Raw genomic sequence first — 25288 nt, 5'->3', positions numbered from 1 at the left:
AAAGACAAATGGGGATATATTTCCCCCCAAAAACATGTTCTATATAATGGTAGTTATTAGAGAGGATTTTTAACAATTATCGCAGTATCGCGATATTATCGATATCGTGAGCCATGTATCGCGTATCGTATCGTATCGTGAGGTACCCAGTGATTCCCAGCCCTACTTTACAATAACATCTTAAGAACACAACAGAGACAGAACATTTCCCAAATATTAGTAAGGGTGAAAGAATCAATCAACTTATTCCTACCACATTGTTTTCTTACTCACTGATGGGTGGTAGGTTTATTTTACTTTAACGGAAAAACCACAATTTCTAGCACCAAAAATAATTAAGTCATCATTACAGTCCAATGTGTGGAAACACTTTGAATTTAGCAAAGACGTGACCATACAGTATGATACTATGTTCCAATAATGTTTCGTTAGGATTATTTTGATGTGAAAAAACAACAGTGCGGTGGACTTTATGAAACTAAAATGTGAATGGATTTGACATTAATTCTTGATTACTTGTTTGTTTGTTCAGAAATTGAATTTACTATTGATTATCTTGCAGTAAATACAAGGAATCTGGGAAACTTCAGCTGCAGGTGTTTATCTCTGAGTCAGACTGGTTAGTTTTTTGGCTAAAGATGTCCCGGATCGATTTTAGGTCAGTAAATTGGTTTAGATATATTAACTATGAATCGGATCAGCAACCACAGATAATTATATCCATCAAATTGTTGATCAAATTAATTGTTTCACCACAATAGATTTACTATAAGTCTTCTAACTTAGTGCAACTAATATTTGAGTGAGTTGAGAAAGTAGCACACTATTATAAATGTAAACTGAAAACACATGCATTTTGGTTCTCAAGCAGATTTATTTTGGGTGAATTTTGAGAAAATTACCAATTTTCATGGGTAGGGTAAGCTAATAGTACATCAGGATGTGGCTGTACATTGTTCCCTGCAGAAAGTGACTGTTACTATAAAGCCTTTTGCTGCTAAATCCATCCATTTTCTATACTGGTTCACTCCTCAGTGTCATGAGGGTGCTGGAGTCTACCCAGCTGCTGTTGGGTGAAGGTGGGGGACACCAGGGGGCAGACCACAGCAGACATCCACACCTGCTCAAATCCACACCTAAGGGACAATTTAAAAGCTCCAATTAAGCATGTTTTTTTGGACTGTGGGAGGAAGCAGAAGAGCCCGGAGACACAGTCAGGATTTGAACCAGAGCCTTCTCGCTGTGAGGCAAGAATGCTAACCATTGCCATGCAGCGCCTTGCTGCTAGCTCATCTCATGTTTCTTCATAACTATGCAAACTTACCACAGATGAAAATGTTGCAATTCACACAACTTTAAGAAAAAAGCTGAAATAATTGTAAAACTTCATTTAGGAAATGTGGCTTATTTTAGGAGAAAAAAAATCCTTCAAGTCTCAAAATTGTAACTCAGTATCTTAAAATAACAACCGAACTAAGCTGTAATTACGACATGGCTAAGTAATAATTTTGAGACTCTAAGTTGAAGTTATGAGATGGTATCTAAAAAATTATGACTTTAATTTCTCATATTTTGACTAAATATCTCAAAATTATGACCTAAATGAGATCTGAAATGTAAAGATGTAAAATTGAGATAAATTACAATATTGGAAAAAGTTAAGTCCCACTCCAATCATCTTTTGATCTAGTTTGAAGTGTTTCCAGTGGTACTTAATTATGATTATGAAGATTTTAGCCAAAATCTAAAAACCTGTGTCATTTTCTAAGACATAGTTTCGCAGCAGAAGTTTATTAATAATTTGCCTCCAAGTTGTGGGCGAAATAGTTGGAGTAAGTTGGAGTAAGCCTGCCCATTTCCCATCAGTCTAAGCTCTTTCCCATTAGTTTATAGACCTTTACAACCCCAAATTAACATTATCGATGTAACAAAAATCCTAAGCAATGTTGCAGCTATGGAGCTGTACAGTTTAGAGTCAGATTCTAGATCGGACGAGGAAAACAAAGATGTACATGGATCTTTTTGTCTCCAACAAGGGTCTGCAAGCTGTGGTGCCGGAGCCTCATGTGGCTCTTTCATTAAAGAAAAAAACTGTTTCTAAATGTTAAAAAGTAACTATAGAGTAAGAAGTGAGAAAATTATGAAGGGAATAAAAGTCAACAAACAACAAACTTTAACCCATTAACAAACAGTTGAAGGACAGAGCGAATTGCAAGTTGGACTAAACATCTTAACGATTTTTTTGCGTTCTGTACTACAAAAAATAAAAAAATTAAGTATTTTTATTAAATCACTGCTGAAATTACACTTACTACTAATACTTTTGCCGCATTAAGATGATCAAATGTTGGTGGTCTTTTTCTATTTTTTCTATTTTCTTTTAATGTTTGTGTTTTATTCATGCAAAATGAACAACAGTTCATTTATGTTTATCATAATCGTATCAATTGCATAAAAACAAACCACGAATTATGTTCTTAAAGGGTGAAGGAACACTGTGTGGCTCCTATTGGGTTGTAGTCAGTGAGAAATCAACCTAGATGGCTTTTTCAGAGTTGAAGGTTGCAGACTCCTGGTCTAAGTAGACTAATAGTACGTAACAGACTGGAGCACCTACTGCAACAGGCTTTTTCCAAGACATTTTTTCCTGATTCACAATCATTTGAATAAAGAAACACTCAGAAATGTTAAGCTTAATTTTCTTTATGTATGTGTCCTCCATCATGAGGGAAATGCCATTAGAACATGTTCATCAAAAACACGGTTTTCATTGAGCAAGTCTTTAAAAGTTATAGTTTCAGCTTTTTTTTTTATTTAGCACAAAAAGGCTTAATAAACTAAAAACACAGAAGTGCTATGAGGTTCGGATTTTTGATTAGCTTCATGAAACTGTCACTTTTCTCTGTAAATGTTAAACATCTTAGAGGATCAATCACTATTGAAGTTGTATTTCTGCATATTTACTTGCAACTATTGCTAATCGATATCCCTGGTTTTTAGCATATGAAGCATTGTTATCTCTTCACACCTTCATGACATCATTAAGAAACCATTTATTGCAACAGTTCGAGTATCGATCGCATTAGACTATGAAAGTGTCCAACTAAATAAATAAACAAATTCCAGTGTTATGAATGTGAGCCGTTCTATATGTTCTAATGGCAGGAACAGTGGGAGTGATTTAATGAATTCTCCTGCAGTTAAGTATATCCATCATGATACGCCTCTGTGACACAGTGGTCAGCAGCAGCAGGTGGTGAGATGTGGCTGGAGTGTAAGTGGCTTTCACAATGCAGGATAGGCTGTCAGAAAGGAGCCCTCGGGGAAACAGCTTCACACCATGCAGAATGGCCTTTCCACCCCCCTCTTTTCTTTCCGACTCGCTCTGCGTCCATGTGTGCGTCTCTGAAGTTGACACAGAAGCTCATTTCTCTTGTTTTGTGTGTGTCTGTGTTAGAGCGGGCGAGGCAGTTGGTGTAAATCTCTGACCAGCAGCACGTTTGGATAGGTGTTTGGGGACCGGTTGGAGAGCTGGCTCACAGGATTTTAGATTGATGAAGTGATGGTGATGGATGGAGGTAATAAAGGCCTGGATGTCCTGTCTGTTGCCGGTGATGAAGCTGGTATGAATCACCCATCTGGGGCTGTGGAACATGGCGTTGCTCGGTCTCCAGGCCATCCACCCTGCCACCCACCTCCAACGCTCATCCCTCCATATTTTTTTTTTTTTAACCCTACCTGGTAATGGTGCCGCCATTATGAGGAGAATTCTGCCCATTTAAAATCAGCGAACGGCTGCATCCCTTCTTTCCAAAAATGCATCAAACCAGACTGCTCATCTATCTCAAACCACAGCATGTACACATTTCAAAGTGTTGCATGCTGATCATTAATTTTGTGTCCAAACTTGTTGAGTGATTGCGAGACAAGCAGAGAGGAGGAAAAAAAAATCCAATCAACTGAGCCAGCCACTCCTCATGAATAGGGTCATTTGAATAAAGAGGGGCATCTGAAATTGCAATGTTTGTGTCAACATAACAAGTTAATGATCTCAGATGATAATTGGTAGTTGGATGTCGAGGCGCTGTGTTGTGGCCCATGAGGTTCTGTGCCAGGGACCTCCTGTGATAAAAGAAGCAGCATGAGGGCTTTCAAAGAGGCGCGAAGCTGTAGGCAACAAAATTCATCACTGTTCCATGAATATTCATCCAGCTCTCTGCTTCCTCAAGGGCTGCTGTAAAAAAAAAAGGGAAAAAAAAAGCTCCTCTGTTTAAGTCTCTTCAGTGTGTTGCAGTTTGAAGACACCTAAACCTCCTGGCCTCTCATTACCAGACTGTGCTCTTGCTGCCCCACGCTCAGCTGCCTGCCAAGGAGGGAAGCCACACTTCATTAAAATAAAAAGGAAATTCTCTCGTTCAGTGCACTAACAAGGCATAGGTCAGGCAGTCAGATGATTGTGCATTCACTCCTCTGTGCACGCTCGCAGGGGTCAGAATTAGTGATCGTAAGCTTTCTCCACAGCGTGCCATGCCGCCGGTCAGACGGATTTGTCGGCTTGGGGGTGGCCGTTTGTCGGCGGATCCCGTTTTGTTGTTAGCAATTTGGGAACAGCCGCTGCGTCTTTCCCCTGCGCCAACTCTCCAGCCGACAGGAACCCAGAGTTCCACAGATTGCTTTCTGGGGCGTCTTTTTTCAGAGCTTTATCAGACCTGCAGGCTTCATAGGGCTGTCCCCAGATTACAGTTTAGGAAAAGGGTGCTTGACTGACAGGCATTGGCCTTGGCGGTCCCTGAGGGATGGAGGAGGGGGATTTGTGATGGCTGCAAGTACTCGTACTTCTCTTACAATTTTTCCAGGCCGGTTTCAGACTGTCAGGTTGAGAGAAAGCTCTCTCTGCATAATTCATTAGATCGTCTCTCTTTTTTTTCCACTCTTGGCTGCCGTGTGGCAGGCACCGTAGCCCCCTTTGTTGTTGGAGACAGAGTAATGGAGCTTGTCACAATAAGTTAACATAGTTTATTGTTCACAGCAACAGTTTGGAAGCAAATTAACTTCATTTGAAACAAGCGATTCAGCAGATTCAATGTAAAAAGAATTATTTCCAAGGAAACAACATTTTAATGGGTTATTGAAACAAAACGGCTTCAAACCGTTTTACATGCATAATTGGCAAACGGCAGAAAATGATTCATTACTTCTCCTTATGCCAGCAATGCCTACAAAACACATCGGCCATAAGATTGTAAATCAAAACAGGAGAGGTTTCCTCCACACCAAGCCCTGTTTTGAAGCCAATTACCACCGCGGTGCCTGTGTATGACACATACACAAGCCTGTCCTTTTGAAGCTTGTATGCTGTCTATTGTCATGATGGCATTTACTTCTTGGGAATGTGCAAGGGAAGATATCTCATGGCGGGCGCTACATGACATCCCCCTTCACAGAATATGACTAAACAAGCTCATCCGTCATCACAGGGTCCTGCTTGGTAAAGTCAGGAGGGGCAAATAAAGTGGAGACGTCTGACAAAGCATGCCTGTTGACCCCTAAAACACCTTACACGGATGTGCTGCAGGCTGTACTGGAACTCCATTAGCTCTTTGGTTGAACTGAGATCTGCATATTTTAGCGTGTTTCTTTAAGCATCACCTGTTGGATTGTGGGCTCCGTTTTTGCAGAAACATCTTACTGTAGCTTTGGAAGAACACTTGATATCTTGAGCCAGACATGCCTTACAGGAAGTTCTGCGGAAATGTAGAAAGTAGAAGCCAGCATTTGCACATTTATGTGATAGCGATCAGAAATTCTTTCAGGTTTATAGCCCTGCATTAGTATTCCGGAGCTTCCGTTTGAAAAAGAAATCCATGGCTTCTCATTCAGGCTCATGGGTGAAGTAAGCTCCGAAAATGAATCGTCTCCCTTGTTGTTTGTTGACAATATCCTTGGATATTAGCATGTTTTATTGAAATTGTACTTTTGTTTTTAGTAGAATTGAGTCACTTCAATTAAAAAAAATCTTATTTCCAAGTTTTGCCAGATTTTTATGCTTCAAATTACAAACAACTTCTGGATAAAACTACATCATCCAGGAGAAATCGTGCTGACCAGCTCCAATTCACTTAGTAGCAGCTTCCACCATCAACATTGTTGGGCAAATTGCTGTAAACATCCAAATCTGGCTGGTGGGATTCACTTAGCTGCGCTGCTGCGGTTTCATTTTTAGCATAATCACTGTAATATTATGCTGAACCTCCATGTGAACTCAGATTATTCCAGAGAGGCCGCAAAAGGGCTGACAAATGCAGCAAAAACAATGATGCAAGCTGCGTACCACAGAAGGAGCATCACATGAGTTATTTTCATTAGTTTCTTTTGTCTGTGATAGTAAAAAAAAATACCTAAACAAGTCAAGAAATGAGGTATACTGTACCCATTTTCGAATGGAGTCGTAATTAAAAAATAAAATATGCAAAACTTTTTTTTATATTCACTCAGACTAGAACATATTTGACAGAAATCTAATGTTTTGGGTCAAATTTCAGAGATTTAATAACTAAGGATTTTTTTTTTCATTGTAGTTGTACTTATTACATGCTGCTGAAAATTGTAAAGTGGCTCAAAATGATGGAACAGTGCCATCTAGTGGGTAAAATGAAAAGAAAAAAAGTCTAATTTCAGGTGTGTTGTGCTACAATGAAACAAATTACAAAGTTCAAGAAAAAAGGACAAGTCTAATTCCTTATTACTTTGTTCTTTATTACACATTAAATAGGAGTGGTGAATTCATGGCAAAAAATAGACTCATTTTGAGATCAGATCCCCACTCGGTGCTGTCCTAAGCAGCTCTGCTGTGAAGTGGTCACTCATTCACTTCCCTGGACCCAGTCACTCTCTGGACGCACACACAGAGCGGAGCGGTAAAACTCCGTTAAAGCAACATTCATTTAGACACACCAACGAAATGAAGCACAATTTACAAAATATGCACTTTTCAGTATCACAACTATACAAAGGTTGTTACAATACGGTCCAGGTCAAACTGAGACATTTCAGAAATCAGGTGTTGGCACACACAAAAAAAAGAAGAAAAAGTCCAAAAGTTACAGTAAAATTACGTTGTATTGTTAACAGGAGGGTTTTGTATCTAAAATTGCATCAGTTTTTTGTCTACTTCATGAAAGAAGAGGTCATTTAAAGCAGAAATTAAATCATCTGTGAGAACAGCATTTCTTTCAAACTGTTTTTCTGCATATTAAGTGCAGTGAAGAAGAAAAAGAAAATGTGATTTTGTGTCAATTGTCAAAATGTAGCACCTACTGGAAAAAAATAAAAACAATCCATCAAAAAAAAGGGTGAAATATAAACTGACCCGAGAGAAACCAGGAGGTTTTGTAAAGTTTATTTCATTTATTTTGGTCTATAAATAATAAAAATGATGGAAATTGCTGCCTTGCCTATTAAATGGCAAGTGGAAATGCAGAATACCAAACAAGTTTAATACTTTTATTAAACAACTTTTGGGGACTCTTATTTTTTTCAAAGCTGGGTAAAAAAAAAGGTTTTTTTGCTTTATATCGGGACAAAAAAAAGGCATGGCAGTTCAGCAAACATACATCCTGAAGTCTAGCATTTCCCCAAACAAACTTTCAAACGTAAAACCTGCTGCTGCTTTAAGTTTTTAAGAACACAAAGCAATGAAATGACTGTTGTCAGGATGCTCCAAAAACAACCCTACAGAGGAGTTAACAAGGCATGAGTCTTTACAACACAAACATGAGCGTTACAAACAAAATAAGTACAAAAAAAAAAATCTTAAATTTGCAGTTTTTCATTAAAAGAAAATGATTTTTTAGCTCACAGCAGCCAATATTAACAGTTTCTCAAAAAGAAAAAAATTAAACAAACAAATCTGAGATCCTCCATGTTGACTGTCAACCAGATCGTGCCGTCATGGACACAATGCATGCAGGAAGAAAAACGACCTCTGATGTAGGCATTTAAAAAAAAAAAAAAAAAAAAAAAAAAAAAAAATCACTACCCACACAGTACAAAGCAATGACAAATTCATTAATAGCTAACTAGGGTGTTAAACACTAGGAAAAGAGTAGGAGTTTGCATGCATAATTATCAGTGACAAAACTAAGTCCTATTTAAAGGCGTGGGAGACGGACATTACACGGTGGCAGAATGTTTTGGACCTTATCCCGCTGAACGGCGGCCCTTTTCCGTTTTGTCCACGGTTCATTCTTTGGCATCCTCTGCTTGAAAAGAGCTGCGGCTTTTCCAGCAAAGGGAAGTGAATGCTGATAACAGTGTTGTCAGGTGTGACATTAGCTCCATGATTATGTCCAAAAAAGAAAATAAAAATAAAAACACCATCACCTCAAAGGAATCGAACTCAAACTGTGGGGCTTACCCATGTCAGCAACTGGCACTAAACTGAGAGCTTACTGGTGTCCCGACAAAAGAACAACAGGAAAATTTAGGTCAGGTTTAGTATTTAATGAAATGGAGGCTAATAATTTAGTGTAATGTACAAAAATGTATTACTTAAACTGCTTATTATTAATATGTTTTTTTTCTGTTTTGAAAAGGGGCAGTTATTCACATGAGTATACACTTTGTCTTGGACTTCTTTTTCTTCTTTTTGCCCTCCTTGCTCATCTTCTCCTTATGCTTCCGGATTTCTCTGACTAATGTGTAAAAGGCATCATCGACGCCCTGGAAAAACAGAAAACAGGGAAGAAAAAAAAAAAACAGGCAAACAGTTGTACAATGTTAGCTTTGGAAAGTTATTTAAAAATGCACATTAACCAAAACAAAGGAGATGTTTTAGCCACTTTAGCAAATCAAAGTAGCTAAAACATGGTAGATTATTCTGATTAGAGAAGATATTTGTATCTTAAACTTAAAAATACTTTCAATCGGTTTCATTTTTTTTTATTGCTGCCACTTCATGTTTTTTTTAAGTGGCAATTTCTTCAGACGAGCCTTTTATTCTCTGGCTGGGGTGAAGAAAAGGCTTTGTGCTAATACGGCTCGTGCCTGTTGATGCCACACTGACGCAACTGTCTGAGCGCTCCGACAGTTTGTGTAGTGCAATAAACGCGACAATAATCGGCAAAAAGCTGTTGAGTAAAGAGCCTCGGGACACTTTATGTTGTGAGGACGACCAGAGAATACAGAACAGACATGGAGCGATTCGTATTGGCAAGACACACGCCTTTGTGGTGAAATATTTTGCAGTTTTTTTTTTGTTTTTTTTTTAAGACATCAATATTTCAGCATGATTTAGTCCCACATTCACCATTAAAAAAACAAAAACAAAAAACAAACCTACAGCCCCCCAAGATGGCTTAGCAGCCCCAAACCATGTACACAAGTTTCTTTGAGCACAGAAGGATATTTTCACACTGGTCGCTTTCTCTGAATCCAGTAAAAACGTGACCAAACACTTGATTGGATCAATTCTTTTTTTCTTTTTTAGGCCAAGAGTCCTTTAGGAGGTCATTTTACTGCTGAAACAAGGATTGACAAATGCTCCTCCATGGGGAAGGGATAAGGCAAAAGTAACCCACGAAAAAAAGAGTTCATACATGCATGCAGAAGCACACCAGCTGCGCAAATCAAACTTCCCCAGACTCAATAAATGAACCCAGTGTGAAAATGACCTTAGACAATAATCCACCACAACACATGGAGACTGAAAATAGAAGAAATCAAAACACGTCAGTTTCGTGTTAGAACCTCACCACAGTCCCAATAAAAGCCAGCAGGTTAGCTTTGACACCACATGAAGCACCAGCTTTGGCTCAGTGTCTTCCTCCATCGCCTCGTCCGCCGTTACCCCCCAACAACACACAGAGCTGATGGGTGCGCGGCTGCGTACACTTACCCCTCTCACATCACAACACACTTTTTAAGGTTGACACAGCGTGGAGTCTTTTCTTCCTTGCTGAGCTTACTGAGCCGGTACTGCCTGATCTCCCGTACCAGAGTGTAAAAGGCATCTTCCACTCTCTGCAGTATAAGACACAACTCTCCTCAATGGCGAGGAATGTAGGGGCACATTCTTCAAGGTGTCAGAAATTAAGAGATAAAATGTGGATACTCCTGAAATGCCTGATTTGTCCTCTCTACAAACTCTAAATACTCGTTTTGATGAAAACTGAGCAACATCTTCTGCAGGCTTGGAAATGAGTCGGGTTTCCTCCTGATAGAGGGAACAGACGGTGTCAGCACTATTGTGATCCTGTTTCTCTTTAATATAGTTTAAACTTTCGTATATCTTGTAGCACGAAAAACTCAAACAGACTTTCAGCAAATTCTGCAATCTTAGTATCAAAACGTTCAGCAAGTTAAGGACATTCCAGCTTGAATTTTCAGTGTTTATATATTTTACAGTTCTGACATTTTTGGATATTTATGTGATTTTTTTAGCCCATATTATGTCAGTGGGAATATTTTCAAATTCTTTACCTATTACCTATTCATATCTTCTATGCATTAAGAAATTTTCAGAATTTTTGTGATTTTTAAAAAAATTCTTTGTGCACTATCTTTAAATTATGCAAGTTTGGGATCAAAACGTTCAGCACGTTAATGAAATTCATGCTTGTACTTTAGGTGTTCATACTTTTTACACATTTTAAAAATTGTTGCCATTTTTTTTCCAAGAAATTTCTTTGCGTCAAAAACTTATTTGGGCACTTTCTGCAAATTATGCAAGTTTGGTATCAAAATGTTCAGGATATTAATCAGAAATTTAAATAAATTGCTTCAATATCTTCAGCGACCACGTTCAGACAAAAAGAATTTACACTAGCATTACTGCAGGTAATGCATCTTTCCTAGTTACTTATTTGCCATAAATGCTTTTGCAAAGCAGATTGCAGAGCTGATGTTTAGCAACAGAAAGACTGAAGTAAAAGGGACAATGGAAAGTTTTTCATTTTTTCTTGTAATCAAAAAATGTAAAAAAATGACGAACAAGTCTCTTGAGTTCTCAAAGAAATTAACCCAATGTCATAAACATTAAATAAATTACAGCAATGCAAGTCTGAGGCTCCTCTGAGCAAAGCTCTGGTCATAATAGTTGATTCAGAGGTGAGACAAACTTAAAAAAAAAAAAAAAAACACACATCAGCTCTGTAGAATTTGCCTTTTTTACCCAAAGTTAAATCACACTTCATTTACATCAAGTATAATTTTAAAAATAGGGTAAAGTATTTAAACAGCTAATATGAACTCACACAATGAGAGCATTCAGAAAAAGTGCTGTTATTCATCGTAACACTCTTGACACACATCGGAACTTAAGGTGACTCAAACTGTTATGGGAATGCTGATGTAATGTAACAGGCAGCACAGCAGTAAAGTAAAGATTGTTATCGCATTTGCTGCTCCTGAAAAATCAGAGTCACCTTCCAAGCCTGCAGGAGATGAATAACTGGGTGGAATATCACTTTTTTCCGACTGGATACAAATTAAGATTGCATGCATTCAAGATTTTCCGCAGAGGTCAGAATTAACATTTGAGAGAGAGAGGAGGGGGAAAAAAAGAGCAATTAACTCCCGACAAAAGTGAAGTTTCCGATCAGACAGGAGCGAAACCATATGAACAAAAAGGTACGGGGACACTCAAGAGTAGATAGGTGAACAAAGCTGCCAGGAATTAGTCGCGGCACCAATCATTCCCCCAACACCAGAAGGAGCGCTGTTTGGCTGCAGTTCACAGACCAGGATCAATGAATACGTAAACAGATCACTCCATCAGCCGTTCGGCTACCAAAGGCCACGATCACGACACCCACCACAGGATGCGACACCACAGCTCATCTTCCAACACCCACAAACAGTGACCAGCTCGCTGAAGAATCAACCCTCCGAGAAATTACTGTCCGTTCATGCAGACCCCTGATTTGAACTGATTTGCAGATTATTAAGGGTGGGTTCAGGTGGGCTCAATTGACAATGTAATTTCACATGACGTAGCAGCATGCAGTGATTACATTATCACACATAAATAACAAAATTCAATTAAAAAAAAGAGGATTTAATGGGGCTCAACACATTAGCAGGGACATTTCCCTCCAATATTATGATAAAGAGGACCATTAGAGAGTGAATGTGACACAAATCAGCAGAAACATATGATTCAATCACGTATCTTCAATTCATTGGGACTTTTTAAGGACACTTTTCTAAATTACAATATCCTATTTTTTTCTGAAATAGTCAAACTTATTTTATTATGCAATTTAAAAAAATAGCATTACACAGAGGTAAGGGTAGACTTACCTGTCTGGTTTTGGCTGAGGTTTCAATAAAGGGAATGCCGAAGCTGCGTGCCAAGTCCTGAGCCTGCTTGGTGTCCACCGTCCGGGTGGGGAGGTCACACTTGTTTCCCACCAACACCATGGGGACGTCCTCAGAGTCCTTCACCCGCTTAATCTGTTCTCTGGACAGCCAGACGCATGGACAACATTTAACCGTCAACCAAAATTGGTCAAATTATTCCAAATTAGATACCTACATAAGTCTGAATCAGAACAAAGATCACCTTAATTTAGTGCTGATTGTATTTATGAGCTTAAATTATTATTTACAAATTACCACAGTTTTATTTTTTAAAAGAAAACGAAGAGAGATTTCTAGAGTGCTGCAATCCACTCGGCTTTCAGCTCACCTATAATGGTGAATGTCTTCAAAGGACTTGGTGTTATTGATAGCAAAAACACAGAGAAAGCCTTCCCCTGTCCTCATGTACTGATCCCTCATGGCGCTGTACTCCTCTTGACCTGCAGTGTCCAGGATGTCCAGGAGACACGTCTCTCCATCAATTACTACCTGTTTTCTGTAAGAGTCCTGGACAAGAAATACATTTCAAATGATCAGAAAAGTGAGTCAGGCAAACAAAAACAAAAAATTGCAAAAAAAACTTTTTGTTAAATAGTCTTTCATCTACTTTAAGTTCTCAAAAACCTGAATATTGTTTAAATACTTTTACAAAAATGCATTCAAACAGGGGGGTCACAAATTATTTACAAAAAGATGCATTAGTGATGCCAAATGACAAGAAAAGTTAAAACTTTTCAAAATATATTCATTTAAATTTAAATTGGAGCCACAATATATATAAAATGATGACTGTTAAATTTAGGTGGTGAAATAAGTATAGAAATATGTAAGTGAGAAGTCATACATTGCATTTTGGTAATAAAAAATTACCAGCAAAAATGCTATTTTTTTTGTTCCAACATGATTTTGATAAAAAAGTGAACAAGGAAGCAACTGCCAAGTTCTCCAAAACATTTTGTCTTTGTACAACAAATCCCCAAGTTCTGTTTTTTCCAATGTCACTATGCTCTCAGTGTTTAAGTAAAAAAAAAAAAATGGCAAAGAATTTAAATATAAAAAAAAAGATTTTGTTTAAGAAACTAATTGTTGTCTCACTATTTGTATTTTTGCGGAATTGCTTCTAATGGAGCTTAGAATCTTAGCGTACCATTTCAACAGGGCTGTGCTTTTGATTTATTTGTCATGTCTTCAAAGGTAAATCTGGACTCCACTCAATTATTGTTCTTTTCTGATCAATTTTGCAGCAGGTTACACAGAAGTACCACTCTGTGCTTTAAATCACACCGATAAAAACAGCAGCAATCCAACAATCTGACCAGGTGGGCAGTGTTAGTTCAATCTGTGTTAATGCTGACCAGGGACAGCATGTAAACAATAAATAGAAATCTGAATTAAACTGTTCACATTGTATCAGTTTCCTTTGAGAAACTGTGCAAGAGGCCAAGTGTGTGGAGCCATTAGAAAACCCGTTTGGTGTCTTTTAAAAGTTAGACCAGTAGAACCTGTTACAACTCCTCGCTTCTACACGAATTTGATTGCTGATGCATTCTCAATATGTGTACCCATACACAATTTCTCCTTTACCTCAATGGTGGGGTCATATTCATCCACAAAATGGTTTTGGATGAGCTGGATGGTGAGCGCGCTCTTGCCAACGCCACCAGCTCCCACCACAACCAGCTTATATTCCGTCATGATTCACCTGCGGGACCAAAGACAGAAGAACATCATCAAGTGCTACATCCACAATTAGCTGAATCCTTAATAACAAATGAAGTCTAAAATTATGACAATAATTATGCTCTGTTGCTGTTGTCATTTTTGGTTTCTTTCCTCTTTCTTCTAATAGTTATGTATAGTATAATCATTTTTCTTGCCAAAAGAAAAATGTAAATTAACAGCTGCAATGCAGTGAAAATCTCAATTTTCCAATAAATTTAAAAATACAGATTGTTTAATCAACATAAAGCCAACATATGAACTTTAAACTTATAAGCTAGCTTTCCTAAAATGCTAATCATGTATTAGAAATCTCCTTTTAAGTATAAAAAAGCTCAAACAAAGCAGAGTTGTGTAGAAAAGTGGCCATAAATAAGACGGTAGAGAGCTTTAAGAAGTAAAAATAGATTGTTTTTTCAGTTCAAATCAAATGTCTGAGTCCAGCAGCACATTCAGGGCTATTTTCTAAGTGATAATCAGACAACAGAACCTAGCCGCAGGCAGAAATCTATGACATTACATTAAGGCTGTAAAATTGACGAGCAACAGGGAGGCTCTCGGCTGTCCGACTGTTTTGTGGAGCAGCATCCATCAATAGTGGCAGCTGGCCTTTTCAAAGGCTACAATGCAAACTGCTCAAAGCCAAGGAAGAGACACACTAAATACTACTTCCACAACTTAAAAAAATACTGTGGCTGAATGAGTCAAAAAAAAAAAAAGAAAAAAAATGATAGATCTGTAGGAATACCATACTTTAAAAGTAGTTTCAAGCAATGATAATCATTTTTCCCCAATGATGAGCAAATATACAAGATAAAAATGTAACTTTCCAACTTAGTAGAAATCAATTTAGAGTTTGTGAGTTATGTCATCAGTAAAAAAAATAAAATTAAATTAAAGCAGGGGGGGTGTAGCTGATTTTTCTCCCCTTCAAAGAGGCAAAAGATGTCGATAGTTGTTTTTGTGTGTCCTTTGCAGGTTTGTGCTTGAACAGGAAGACAAATCAAACGCTGTGGATTCTCAAATCTCTTTCTAAGAAGTAACAATAATATGTTAAATCTAAAAAATGATTAAAATCCACCACGGACAGACAAAAAAAGTCCCCTGAAGTTCACCGCAACACAAGAATGATGGGATTAATGGAGATTGATTAGCAACTATACAAATATTAGCCTAGCATGATTGATACCTGTGTGAAGCTGACGGATTTTTAACAAAACTTTTTGTTTATTTTTGTTTACGCAGTTTGAGACGGCCAAGTATATCCAAATGTGTAAAAATGTCCAATTAAAAATGTCAATTAAATCATCTCGTGTGGGGGAAAAACTGCTAGCATTACGGCTGTGCTGTTAGCCGCTATTAGCATCGGAGCTTTCAAAGCCTCAAAAGTTAGTTTTTATTTGCCTCGTGAGACAAACTACTGTGTTTTAAATGAAAGAAACTCGTTAGTTTTGCACTTTTTCAACTACAATCTGAAGCACGACCGGTAAATTTCATTCAAAGTTAAAGGGTGCACATTTTGAAGGAGACTGGCAAGCTAGCATAAATCTGCAGCACTGGGCCACACGGTTAGGTTAACGACTGGGCGTAGTTTGTGCCAAATTTAACACTCCTACTACAATGTTGTCGCTCAAGTGTTCACATCACACTCAAAAGTAATATTTCTACTTCAATACTGAATCGACAAAAAATAGTTGATGGTATTGCGGCGGTGGAAGATAAACCACGCACATGAAAATAATAGTCGTAACCGTTTGTTTTACCTTTAGTGGAGTTCCGCGTCTGAAGTGGCGACCGAATAAGTTGTCAAACAGATAATCCTCTCGTTTCACACGATCTCCGCATTTCCTATTTCTCACCAAAATGCCAGCATTTGAGTCGGTTCTGACGAGGTTTGGGGAGCAGACGAAAACATGAAGTTGCCAGATTAATCGATTGAACTTTCCATCTGATCCAGCAGCGCCCCGGCCTAGCTTGCTCTGTCTGGCCTGCGTTACGCGAATATGGGCGGATACCAGAGTGCACTTTACCCAGAAAGCATAGCTGGAGATTTCAGCCGGTCCACATATCTCCACTGTGTCGCAACCACACGCTGTTATGTCATTTGTTGAACATAGTTGTTGTTTTAGAAAAGGTGAGCCGTGAAACTGCAGGTTTGTTCCGTTTTTCCCCCATATCACTATTAATCTGCTTAACCTCACTTCCTTTTAATGTTTTTGATTAATCAATGACACGTAAAATTGTGTTAATCGTTGTATTTTAATGGTTACACACGTTGTTGGATGGATTTCGGGTCATGAATGTCAGTAGAAAGACTTCCAGCAGCTTCCCTGCCGCTGGAGCTGCAGAGTCAACAAAGTGTAGAGGGCGACTCCTCTTTATAAAGGCTCTAAATATAACTGGAATGCGCTGGAAGGACGTCATTCCCGAGCTGGAAAGTGATTCGGCAATCCCATGTCAGTTTTCACCGACGCTTCACGGACGCTCCTACTGCGCACGGTTTGTGCATAAACTACAGAAACCACATTTGTAACCGAGTATTTAAGTTTAAGATTTTATAAAGTGTACAGAAACACAAAAAGCGTATGCGCAAGGTGATTAAACATTAGCTGTAAAAATATGTTAAAGCTACTTCATATGAAAAGTTAAAACTACATATTTAAAAACAATTAAATAAAATATAAAAAATAATCATTTTGTGTATCCTTTATATATTAAATAAATAAATACCAGAAGAGAAAGGAGTCGTTTCACTTCGTTCTCTTTGCTGCACTTCATCTTCTTCACCGCTAGTCTTCGTTGTTTCACAGAATTTAAAGACTCACTTCAGTGAAAATTGGGTTTTTGGTGCTTTTCAGTCTTGTGACAGTTTTCTCACAATGGAGAACACATATAAAAAAGTGAACACGTAGAATTGCAATTCTGAGTATATCTTTATTCAAATCGTTTGAAGAAACTTGTCATTGTCATAATTGACTGTATATAGAGAACTGGACTGAGTGACCCCTTCCATCCCAAATAGGAATAACCTTCTGGATCCAAGAAGCCAAAACACCATATACTTCTATTAAGAAATAATCAATTATATTTGTTTGAATAATAATTCTTGCTCTGATAAATTTTTAATTGCAAGTTATTCCAGTAATAAACTCACCAACTTTTGACCAATCAGATGCCTCAGTAAAAGCACATGGGGTTCGATGGCCCCCACCTTGAACTTTTGATTGACAGATACTTCTGAGCCCGTTTTCAGTGGAAGGGGGGTGAACTTTGAACAAGCTCATTTGGGATTGGCGACAGTAGGTGCCCCAGAAAAGGGGCAACTTGGACCAATCACTATCGTCTGGCTCCAACACAGGGATGTCCATATTGTGGAAAAATGGCGACTGAATTGGCTTCATTTCGCTGGAGATGGATGTAAGTCATTTTTTTATCCCTATATACAGTCAATGGTTGTTTCAAAAACAAATACTACAATCCGTGGTACAAACTACAATCTGCATTCAACAAGCTCCCTGCTCCGCTCCATTCTGATGCATCCACCAACAGATCCATTAACGTCTTTGTTTTCCTCATCCGAGCTGGCATCTGGCTCAAAACTGTCCAGCTGAATAGCTCTAATATTGTTTACCATTTTTGTTGCACTGGTCATGTTAGCTGTAAGCTAGCGGGAGAGAGAGTAAACAAAATAATGATGGGAAATGAGGACAGGCTCAAGGATCTGCCCACAACTCAGAAGCGAATTTCTGATGCTTCCACTTTCACATACATCAACTAGTGATGCAACCTGGACACATCATCAGTGATGTTACCTGGGGTCATGGAGTGTTTCGGGTCTTTCAAACATCATACACTCTCACCCAGGCGACCCAGCTGGGGTTGATCAAATCCCAGCTTGTGTCCAGGTAGCTCTACCCACCCATGGTCCCCCCCTGCTAATCCACAGCCACCTTGAGGCTACTTCTGCTGCCTCTGTTACTTCCTTAATGGCCCTGCGCTTGCTAGCCCCAGTGATGCCCAGCATATTGTATGTCCTACAAAGCGACTGGCCTATGAACCCCCTGCATCCCACCTCAATGGGCTTGCACCTTGCTTTCCAACCATTGTGCCGACACTCCTCTATTGGGTCCGCATCCTTTGCTCTTTTTCTCTCATTTGCCTCATTGATCCGGTCCTCCCAGGGGACGGTCAACTCCAGGAGAATGACCTGCTTTGAAGCTTCTGAGATGAGCAGCATATCTGGCCTCATGGTTGTACTGGCAATGGTTTCTGGAAATTTTAGTTGCTTTCCAAGGTCAACTTTTAACTTCCAGTCTTGAGCTGTTGTTAACAGGCCTGAGTGGGTGGCCCTGGCAGCTAGTGATGGCTTCTCCCCAGCCCGGAGAAAGCCAATAATGTTCTTCGCTGGCCAGAGGCTCCTACAGTGCTTAATGCCACTGCTTATGGTGTTGGCTATTGCCTTTAGTACTTGGTCATGGCGCTAGCGATAGCGTCCCTCTGCCAGGGCTTTCGAACAGCAGCTTAGGATGTGCTCCAGGGTCCCCCTCTTTAGGCACAGGTTACAAGCTGGTGACTCCGCCTTTCCCCAGCAGAACAAGTTAGAGGGAACTACTGCTGCTCTGCAGAAAGTATGTCCCAAAAAATGAACAGGTTTTTTGAATTTGTCAAAAAGTTCCACAATCATAATTTAAAAAAAAATGATGGACTGGCAATTCAAGATTACAATTAATGATGAGTGTGCATAGTATTTTTGTATCAATTTTTAAACCTTTTACACTAACCAGGATATTTCCATATTTCAAAAAGGGAAGGGAGTCCTGGCCAAGAGGCGGTCACATTCAGTTCACACCTCAGACATATCCCATTAGGACACAGCATCCAAAATATTAAAATATTGAAACATAAAACTGTGAATTCGCAAAATTGTGTGTCAGTCAGGATTTTGAACCAAGGCCTTCTTACTGTAACGCAAGAGTGCTAACTACTGCACCACCGCACTTGCAATCCCTTCTAATTAAAACTCATCCTGATCATATAAAGAACTGACCACCTATATATGTATATGAAAACAGAAGATGGAAGCAAACCAAAACAAGAACTTACATGAAATAGTGTGAAAAAATCTGAACATTTAGACCTAATCAAAACCAAAATGTGAGAGTATTTTAAATGTGTTTAAACATAAATAGAAATGTACCAACCATGACAGAAACCTCCCGTCAGCAAAGTAAGGGTTACTTGAACTTCTAAACAATCATGCTTTCACTTTACAGGAAGATTAAGACTCGTGTTGGAACCATTCAAGAGTTTGGTAATATAAGCAGACATCCCAGAAAGGTTAGCGTAGGGTCAGACTGCAAAAGGCAAAAAAAAAAAAGATCCATAGCTCAAAGTCAATTCTCTTCAGTCTGCTTGATAGATGTCAACGTGTCAAAGAGATGGCAAAGAGGCTTGAGGGAGTTAAAATCTTTAGATTAAGTTGAAGTTGTTTTGAAGCTCTGGGATCTTCATATGTCAAAGGTAATTATTTCAAGATGAATGTAATGAAATTTAATTGGAAAATCTGAAGAAGAATGATTATAAAGTTCTGAATCTTAGACAAAATGGGCAAAAGGCACAACTAGTGGAATTTATTGATTTGGATAATTCAGAAATAATTAAGAGATTGTTGCCACGTAGAAACAGAGTTCTAAATTATGGGATGGATTTATTTCTATAATTGTCCTACTTTACATACATTCATAAATGAAACACTTTAAAGCCAGTTTTTGAGTTTTACTATAAATTATTTAGATGCAATGAAGAAAACATGATAAAAAAAATAACAAAATATAGATATTTCTAGTATGAACTTTCTGATTTTCACACATCACACTATGTTTTGTCTCAGTAATCTCTTGTGCTTTTCCACAAACAGCTGTTAAAAAACACCTCAATGCATTAATTAAATCAAAAGATGACCACTAATTAGAAAGAAAAGTACCAATATTTCATAATCTTCTTGTTCCTTTTTTCTTAAAAAAAATAAAAAAGGTATGCAATATAATGATGCTAATACCTATAAATCCCACTGTCACAAGAGGGCAGCAAGCCTCAGCTGTACAAACACCAGTGTCATGGATTCAACTGCAGCACCAACAGGCTGGGTTTTAATTCAACCACATACTAGAAGTTTTCTGTATTTTTTACTAACCAAAGGTACATGTCTACTTTGCATTCCTAGTATATTTCAAAGAAAAAAACATTACATTAAAACATTAAAAAAAATACATTAAAAAAATACATTTTTATGGCATTTTTTTTTACATAATTAAAGAAAATGTTGAAATGTTTCATTTTAGAATTAGTACAAAGTCAGAACATTTAAAACATTGGAATTAAAAAAATAAGTTACAATGAGCACAATTTAAGTTGAAAAATATTTGAATACGTGGCATTAAGAATAATCTAAGTTTCCTGAAATCATTTCAAGATTGTACTTTTCTAATCAGTTCCACAGTTTTACAAACTGTTGCAATTACTTTTGCACATTTCGTTCTGATCATAAGAATGTCAGATTGTTGGGTTAAACATCTTTCAACAAAGATTACATTTTCTAAACAGGTTTGAGATTAAGTTTTGTGATTAAATAGTGGAAAAGAAACTGCTGATGCTTCATGTACCCCATAGTCTTAATTTAAGATATGAAATCTGGGAATGCGTGCATTCTGACAGAAAATAAACAGGAAATAGAGGCAAAACTTTTGTTTTCACTCAATATTGTCAATATGGAGTTAAACTCATCAAGCAACCCTAAGCAAAAAGTAATCTACTACATACTTTTTTAATCTACTATCTATAAAATGTTAATGCAAAATGTTCAATTTTAGTCTAAAGAAGCATTCGGTTAGTACACAGGTACATGTTTTAGTATTCTTCCCATATTTATGCTCAAGTATGCTAAATAAAATAAGCTTCGTGTAACAGTTTTTGCTAAAATAACCCCTGATCATTGCATTTTATTGATAAATGTGATGACATTTTTTTTATATATAAAACTCACTTTTAAATGAATTGCTTCTATTCTTTGTAGTAATAGGTCTACTTTCATTATTGAATATTTTAAATATTTAAGTAATCTTTCTCAGAAATGTTTAAGTTTGGTTTCCAATAAGCAGTGTGTAACTTTTAACATAATTTTAGAAGTTTATGTATTGTTTTAATGTCTGGTGGAATCTAACAAATCAACTGGAATTGTAATTGGTAACTTTTTTCCTTAAGTAAGACCAGGTGTGACTTATTTTTCAAATGTGGAGTTTAGGTTTATTTGAAATGTATTACAGTGAAGCTTTGGAAATATTTCATGAAATCATTTGTTTGAGTGAAACCTGGAAGTTTTTTTTAATATTATTATAATTTGATTGTTTAGGTTTTTATAACTGAGTCAATGTTGAAGTGGATTCATCTTGTGTTAATTGAAGCAGGAAGAAGAAAGTAGGTGTTAATCCAAACTTAAAATCTTGTTTTTCCCCCCTTTTTTGTCTGGATGTTTTGCAGCTTTAAACAGTCCATCATGCCTTGCGGTGTCCCAGTTCCAGCGCGATGTATTTACCAGCAGGAGAAGTGAAACGGGGGAGCGCAGGGGCATTTTCCGCAGCTCACAGGAGAGACTGCAGAGGACTGTCGTCCAGAGAGGACGCTCACAAACTTTCGTGCCGCGCTCCGAACCGTCACTTAGCTGCATTTTGGAGGATGTGTTAGCAAAGCTTTTACTGCCGCGCGCCCGTTCACAGACTATGCTAATTTGAGCGGAAAAATAGCGGATTTCTCGCCTTCGTGTGTGATTTCTTACACTAACTTCCATCCCCAGAAGGAAAAACAGAGACGAATCTCGCCGATACCGTTAAGGTAAGACCCCACAGCAGATTTACACCCGCTGTTTATCCCATTTTAGTGAAAGAACAGCGTTCTTGTACTTTAACGCCATTTCTCCAGCTTTTTCTACTCTCGTCTCTCTACAACTATCGATAGTGTTTATGCTAACTCTGGACCTCTCCGGGATCAGAAATGTGCGGTTCTGAAGATGCTTTGAGCCTGATGTGGACTCGGTGGGCCGAATCCTCTGCGCAGTTGGACTCAGGCTAGCTTAAAAAAAGTTTGCTTGGATTCACTGAAACATCACTTGAGTGATTTATCTCTGCGCCTGATGCTCGTGACTGTCAGACAGCAGCTCCCGTCAAACTAATCAGGCGGACGCAGAACCAGATGATGTTTTGAAAAACCTCCCCAACATGAAGAAATTGGCTGGATGCCTATAATAGTGATGTTGCTGGAGCCCCCCCGCCGCCTGCCAAAGCTGGGCAATAAGCAGTGAAAATGGCAGGGGAACAAAAGAGGCATTATTGCTGGCTGAACGTGCCGTCCAGATGTTTGAGATTCAGCCAGCAGTGACCTCCCTAATGGGGGAGGCTCCTTCAGCTCCCCAAAAAGTTTAATATGAGCTAAGGAAGGAGACTCTGGAGGGGGGTTGAGCTGTTGGGTGTCCTGTAGCAAAACAGATCAGGGCATTGTGTTTGTGGTGCTTTTGTTTTCTAAGTTTTGGAGGCTTGAATCCACTTTAGTTTGGAAGCCGTCTTACCCAATAATCAACCAATTGTGTTTTTGGTGTTTTGAACATGTTTTTGAGATATTTTTGATGGAGGACAGTAAGAAAATTGAGCTTAAAATCGCATTTCTGAGTACCTCTTTATTGAAATCGATGTAAATTAGGGGCAGACAAAAAAAACACAGTTTATAAAAGCTTGTTCCATTCTGATACATCCATTTGCAGACAAATAGATCCATGTACATCATAATTTTCCTCATCTGAGCTGGCATCTTGCTCAGAATCGTGTGGCTGGACAGCTTCAATGTGGCCCGCCATTTTTGTTGCACCGATATTTTTAGGTTAGGGTTTGGAGGGGCTGTAAGCTAGTGGGAGAGGTGTAAACAAACAGCTGATGGGAAAATAGCGGAGAGTAACTTCCATGCCAACAGTCCCGCCCACAGTTCGGAGGCAAATTTCTGATGATCTCCTGCTGCTCAGAAACTATGATCTAGAAAACGACACAGGTTTTTGGATTTTGGCTAAAAAAAATGACACAATTTTGCTTTGGAAATGGGTCAAAAGATGATCTAAGTGGGACTTTAGATTGGTTATCCATTGTTGTGTACATGTGTTGAGCTTTTGAACTAAATGAAAGCTATTAGGTTCTTATCTGGTACTGGCTGCCTTCTCCCAGACCGGGAATGTGTGTCCTAGTTGTTATCACTTTCCACTCTGCAGCATCAAGGCCTCTTCACCGTTCTCTGTAAAGTTTACACTCAAGGAGGGCATGTCTGCTATAAAGACCCGCTCCAAGGAAAATCAGGGTTTTGGTGTTTTTAACATGCTCTCGTAGCATTTTTCTCATGATGGAGGACATATATAAAATAATCTAAGATAAAAAATGCATTTCTGAGTGTTTCTTTATTCAAGTCATATTGGATCAGCAGATGATGATGGTTGGAAAAAGCTCTGGTTTGTTACGCAGAAACTGCCATGGGTGTGCCTATACAATTCTGAAGCATCTACTTGCAGAAGAATAGATTCATTAAGACTTTTCATTTTTGTCATCTGAGCTACAATCTGGCTCAAAACTTTAGGGCTGATATATCCTGCCTTTTTTTTTTTTTGTGCTACGCTTATGTTAGCTTGAGCTTGTGAGGTGCTATAAACTAGCTGGAGAGAGTGTAAACAAGCAGTTGATGGGAAAATAGCGGAGAATAACTTCCATGCCAATCGTCCCGCCCACATTTCGGAGGCGAATTTCTGATCACCTCCTGCTGCTCTGTAAAAAATGTCTTAAAAAATGACAGGCTTTCTGATTTTGCCTAAAAACTGCATAATCATAATTCAAAGACCAGTGGGAGAGCTTTTACAAAAAATATAGTTGGAGTGGGACTCTAAGCTTGGTAGAGTTGCACTTTTTTTGTAGCAACCACAGCAGCTCCATCTTGTCAGCAAACACACGTTCTCCTCTCTGAAAACTTAAAACTTGCAGATTGGATGCATTCCCTGCATATCTACACCATCTTGAAGAACTGCAAGGGGCAAAAGGTTTGATTTATGCTTTTTTTCCCCCTTTTGCCTTACCCAGCACCACCAGCATCTGTCTCCGGCTTCTTGCAGAGATCAGTTTCACAACAAGCTGTTGCAAATTACAGCAGAATATAAATTGCTGGTAATTACATGCCGCTCGACTGGGTGCACAGTGTGAATTAAAGTTTGCTAACCAGCTTGCAAGTGGTTTGAAGCCTTAGACTAATGTGGCATCGGGATGCAGGAAGCCCCTTTGTCTTTAATTACCAGTAGCTCTGGTAAGTTTGGAAACTCAGGAGGCTTTTTCATTATTAGTAAGTTAGCTTTGCATTGAACAAAAGGTTACCAGAACTAAAATAGCACCCATTCTTTTGTGTGCCGTGCATGCACACTTGTGAAATCCTGCTCCTCAGATGAATCCCCCGCTGTGCTATGATTCAGTACCTCAACAAATTCCCCTTTTCTTGTGCATCCTTTAGTTTGTGATGCTCTGCCTTTAAATGTGCTCCTTCTTTACTCCCGTTTGTTGCTGAGGTATCACGGTCGTGCTGAATAAACGCCCACAGGAGCATATGGCGGCTTGTTTTCACCAGCAGCCGTCGGAGGTTTTTCCTGCCAGCTCAGAGCTCCCGTAAGGTCTGGAGATCTGTCAGCAGCAGCCGGGCAGCAGGCGGCTCGGTGCTGTCCGGGATCACACCCGTCCCGAGTTGGTCGTCAGCAAACTCAGAGGTAATTTAGCAGACGTAGGGGTTTAAATACAGCAGAGGTTTATGTGAACCCCCAGAAATTCTCCTGAAAAGTCTCTCTGGCGTTGCGTTGCATTAATCAGGAGGTGGGCATCCTCCCAGAGCTCAGGATGGCGCCCTGCCCTGCACCGCAGCGCCTGCTTCTTTAGTTTGAGCTAAAGTTAATAAATACTACACCATTAGTAGTAAATGCTAAGGGTCTGGTCCAATGCAAGTGACATTTGGAAATCCCTGCTAAGTTCCCCTGAGCTGTTGCAAGGAGGAGCTACAACACGCTGTAATGCCTGAGCAAATATAAAGCCCTCCCAGCAGTTTTCCTTTATAAATCCCTTGGATTCACATGCCATTAGTTTTAAAGTGCTTC

At 38.8% G+C, this 25288-nt stretch overlaps 2 protein-coding genes across 6 annotated transcripts in view; one reads left to right on the top strand and one right to left on the bottom strand.

Annotated features, from left to right (window-relative positions):
• Nucleotides 1-6735: 6735 nt before the first annotated feature.
• On the bottom strand, nucleotides 6736-16448 carry kras (v-Ki-ras2 Kirsten rat sarcoma viral oncogene homolog). 3 transcript variants are annotated; one of them, XM_024282002.2, is made up of 6 exons: nucleotides 16354-16448; nucleotides 13945-14062; nucleotides 12689-12867; nucleotides 12301-12460; nucleotides 9896-10020; nucleotides 6736-8721 (listed from the first exon to the last, which is right to left on the bottom strand). In XM_024282002.2, the coding sequence occupies exons 2-5, from the start codon at nucleotides 14053-14055 to the stop codon at nucleotides 9901-9903; spliced, it is 570 nt and encodes a 189-aa protein (XP_024137770.1). In that variant the 5' UTR covers nucleotides 14056-14062; nucleotides 16354-16448; the 3' UTR covers nucleotides 6736-8721; nucleotides 9896-9900. The 3 variants fall into 3 exon arrangements, with proteins under 3 accessions (XP_024137770.1, XP_024137768.1, XP_024137772.1); XM_024282000.2 differs by having other exon boundaries at nucleotides 15843-16440; XM_024282004.2 differs by lacking the exon at nucleotides 9896-10020 and having other exon boundaries at nucleotides 15843-16440.
• A 4944-nt stretch (nucleotides 16449-21392) lies between these two features.
• Nucleotides 21393-25288, top strand: part of LOC112152198 (ras association domain-containing protein 8) — a 15076-nt gene continuing 11180 nt past the window's right edge. For 2 of the 3 annotated variants that reach the window (XR_004948084.1, XM_036212474.1), the window contains exon 1: nucleotides 21393-21966. The gene's annotated coding sequence lies outside the window, so the exon portion shown is untranslated. Of the gene's footprint in view, nucleotides 21967-24757; nucleotides 24908-25288 lie in introns of those variants that run through there. The other variant, XM_036212475.1, reaches the window with a different exon arrangement.

The sequence above is a fragment of the Oryzias melastigma genome, linkage group LG6 (assembly GCF_002922805.2).
Source record: "Oryzias melastigma strain HK-1 linkage group LG6, ASM292280v2, whole genome shotgun sequence".
NCBI classification, from domain to species: domain Eukaryota; kingdom Metazoa; phylum Chordata; class Actinopteri; order Beloniformes; family Adrianichthyidae; genus Oryzias; species Oryzias melastigma.
This window is presented reverse-complemented; position numbering and strand designations above follow the sequence as displayed.

Bases quoted from the DNA above. Each gene is read 5' to 3' on its own strand.
- kras (XM_024282002.2), bottom strand. From the start codon at position 14,055: ATGACGGAATATAAGCTGGTTGTGGTGGGAGCTGGTGGCGTTGGCAAG. The intron at 12,461-12,688 runs GTGAGCTGAAAG...CTGGCTGTCCAG, and splicing joins GAAGACATTCACCATTATAG to AGAACAGATTAAGCGGGTGA. The intron at 10,021-12,300 runs GTAAGTCTACCC...CTTATACTGCAG, and splicing joins CCTCAGCCAAAACCAGACAG to AGAGTGGAAGATGCCTTTTA.